The sequence below is a fragment of the Penaeus monodon genome, chromosome 21 (genome assembly GCF_015228065.2).
Source record: "Penaeus monodon isolate SGIC_2016 chromosome 21, NSTDA_Pmon_1, whole genome shotgun sequence".
Classification (NCBI taxonomy): domain Eukaryota; kingdom Metazoa; phylum Arthropoda; class Malacostraca; order Decapoda; family Penaeidae; genus Penaeus; species Penaeus monodon.
In genome coordinates, this window is record NC_051406.1 from 14,267,346 (window position 1) to 14,269,725 (window position 2,380).

Here is a 2,380-nt window from a genome sequence, read left to right on the forward strand (position 1 = left end):
TTAAGGGAATCCTTTCAGCTGCACCCATTACCTTCTTGTCATCAAATAATTAGAAGAAAAAAGACAGAGACATACATACCAACATTAGCAATAACTTCCTTTCCAATTGTGGTGGCTTCCACAATCACACCTCCAACTTTAGTGTCACCAGCAATATAAATATCATTGGGCCACTTCAGGTTCAGAGGTATGTCACCATATCCTGGGTACTCTCTCACAGCTTGCACTATTGCAATGGCAACGAGATGCTGCAGGAATGGGAGATGTTGTCCCAAGTTTGATGAGAGGGGGATGTGGAGCTGTGTGGTAAACATAGCACATCCTAGCGGTGACAACCAAGCATTCCCACTTCGACCTGATGTGATATTAAGTCCATTATAAATACAATAAATGTACAATGCACAGATGTCTGTTTACCATTTAAATCATAAAATCATTTTTTTTTTTTTTTATACTCATTACAAAAATGCAAGAATTGGAATGTATTATTACTGTTACCTACATACCTTTACCCTGTGTCTGCTGTGTCGGCACCACTGTGATGCCATGGATAAGTGGGGGGTGTCCAGCTGTTACCTTCATGCTGGAGGTCATTACATCACAGTAAATCACTAAGCGACCAATTGATGTGGTCTTGAGTGTCTGATAAGAGAATGTTAAGATAGAAGTATTACACATTTACTAAAATCCAATAACCCTTATATTAGTAAAATAAGCAAGTATAAACAAAAAGGCCATAATGTTAAAGAAAAAGTAATCATAAAAACAACTCTAATTACCTCAAAGTATCTAACTGTGGAGAAGGTCATAGGACATGCATTCATAAGGAGAGGCAGCAAGTCTTCATCAGCCTGTTTTGCAATCTCTCTTGCATTAACAAACTGGAGGATTAACTGAGGCCGTTTCAACTCTTGGTTTTCAAGGTGTGGTTGTAATCTGTTCAGGAGGTCTTGCTTCAACTGTGGGGAAGAAGAGCTTTGTCAAAATGTACAGGTCAGGTAGGCTCTGGCAGTCACATGAGTGGAAGCAGATTATGTAACATGAGTTTATGGAGGCTATAATGACTATTGGAAGTGAAGTGAAGAATATAACTTCTTATACTATGTAGAATTAAACAAAAAAATCTTATATGATCAATAGTGCTTAGTACACCTTAATTAAACCAGATGAGATTATCAGTATACTATATAGGGTCACAATGACATATTACACAGACTGCAGGAGTAACAGCAAAACTTATAAGGACACACTACCAATATACTATGCATGAGGGATTTTTTCACTAAAGACAAAGGATCCACTCCAAGGTACTCAGAGTATAATGTTGAATATTATATATAATTAACTAATCAAATCTTTAATCAAACTCCACAAAGCATGAATCATGTGCTTACCTATATCACCTGGACCTAAAAGCTAATGGAATGAAGGATAACAGGCCGAGGCAAAGGAGATTATTAATGAAATGCCAAGCAATATCCTACAGTGGCAGAGGGACTAACTTCAATTTACTGTTAGACACAAACCAGTTTACATGTATGACTCATAAAAGTAAGGGAAAATAAACTAAATCCAGGAAAAGAATATCAATTTCAGCTCAAGCACTATAGCTTTTGGTAATCCTTACCTCATGTCTTCCAAGGAAATAGGCTGAAGTGTAAACACAGGAAGAACTGCTCCCTGTGGTGTCCATATTAAGCTCTGAATTCAGAAGGTCCCTTAAAATCTCTAATCGTGCCTCATTACTGACAGAAAGCTTGGAGGGGACATCTGATGCCCCAACGCATTCTTGCGGGTCTCTCTCCAAGTGTACCTGGAAAAAATATTATTAAAATAAATAGTGCAAACAATTATTTTTATGATTTTTAATTAAATTAATTAAATATAGACAATTCTAAAAGTCAAATGCAATTATTTGCATATGACAATGGAAAACCACTTAAGGTAATAAGCCAACGTCTGATAAAGCAGAGTTACCCCAATATTATTCTACTCTAAATTCATCTCAACCCTCAATGAACACCAAGTTTACTCCAGCTTTTCTTCATACTATGAATCTGACATACTCATAAATCTATCAACAAAAAAGATGACAGCACCTGTGAGAAAACTGCCTTGCCATTCCCTCCATGAAGCCTGGCTGAGAGCAGAGAGGGAGCTCCCCAGGTATCATCTGTGGCTAAGATGCTGAGATTGAGACGGTGCTGGCCTCCACATTCATCAGTAATTTCAACATGAGTTGGTTCAACACTTACAGCAGACCTGCAGTGGATAAATGCACATAAAAGGAAATAACAGTAACAAAGAGAAGAAAGGTAAGTTTAACATACTTATTAATCATCATGTTTAATATAGAACACTGACCAAGGCAAAGGATGGC

At 37.4% G+C, this 2,380-nt stretch overlaps 1 protein-coding gene across 1 annotated transcript in view; it reads right to left on the minus strand.

Annotated features, from left to right (window-relative positions):
• Nucleotides 1–2,380, minus strand: part of LOC119586252 — a gene marked incomplete at its 5' end in the record, with an annotated part of 20,814 nt that overhangs the window by 5,875 nt on the left and 12,559 nt on the right. The window contains 5 exon segments of the mRNA XM_037934957.1: nucleotides 80–355; nucleotides 507–642; nucleotides 780–959; nucleotides 1,628–1,813; nucleotides 2,100–2,262. Coding sequence (XP_037790885.1) covers nucleotides 80–355; nucleotides 507–642; nucleotides 780–959; nucleotides 1,628–1,813; nucleotides 2,100–2,262 — 941 coding nt within the window.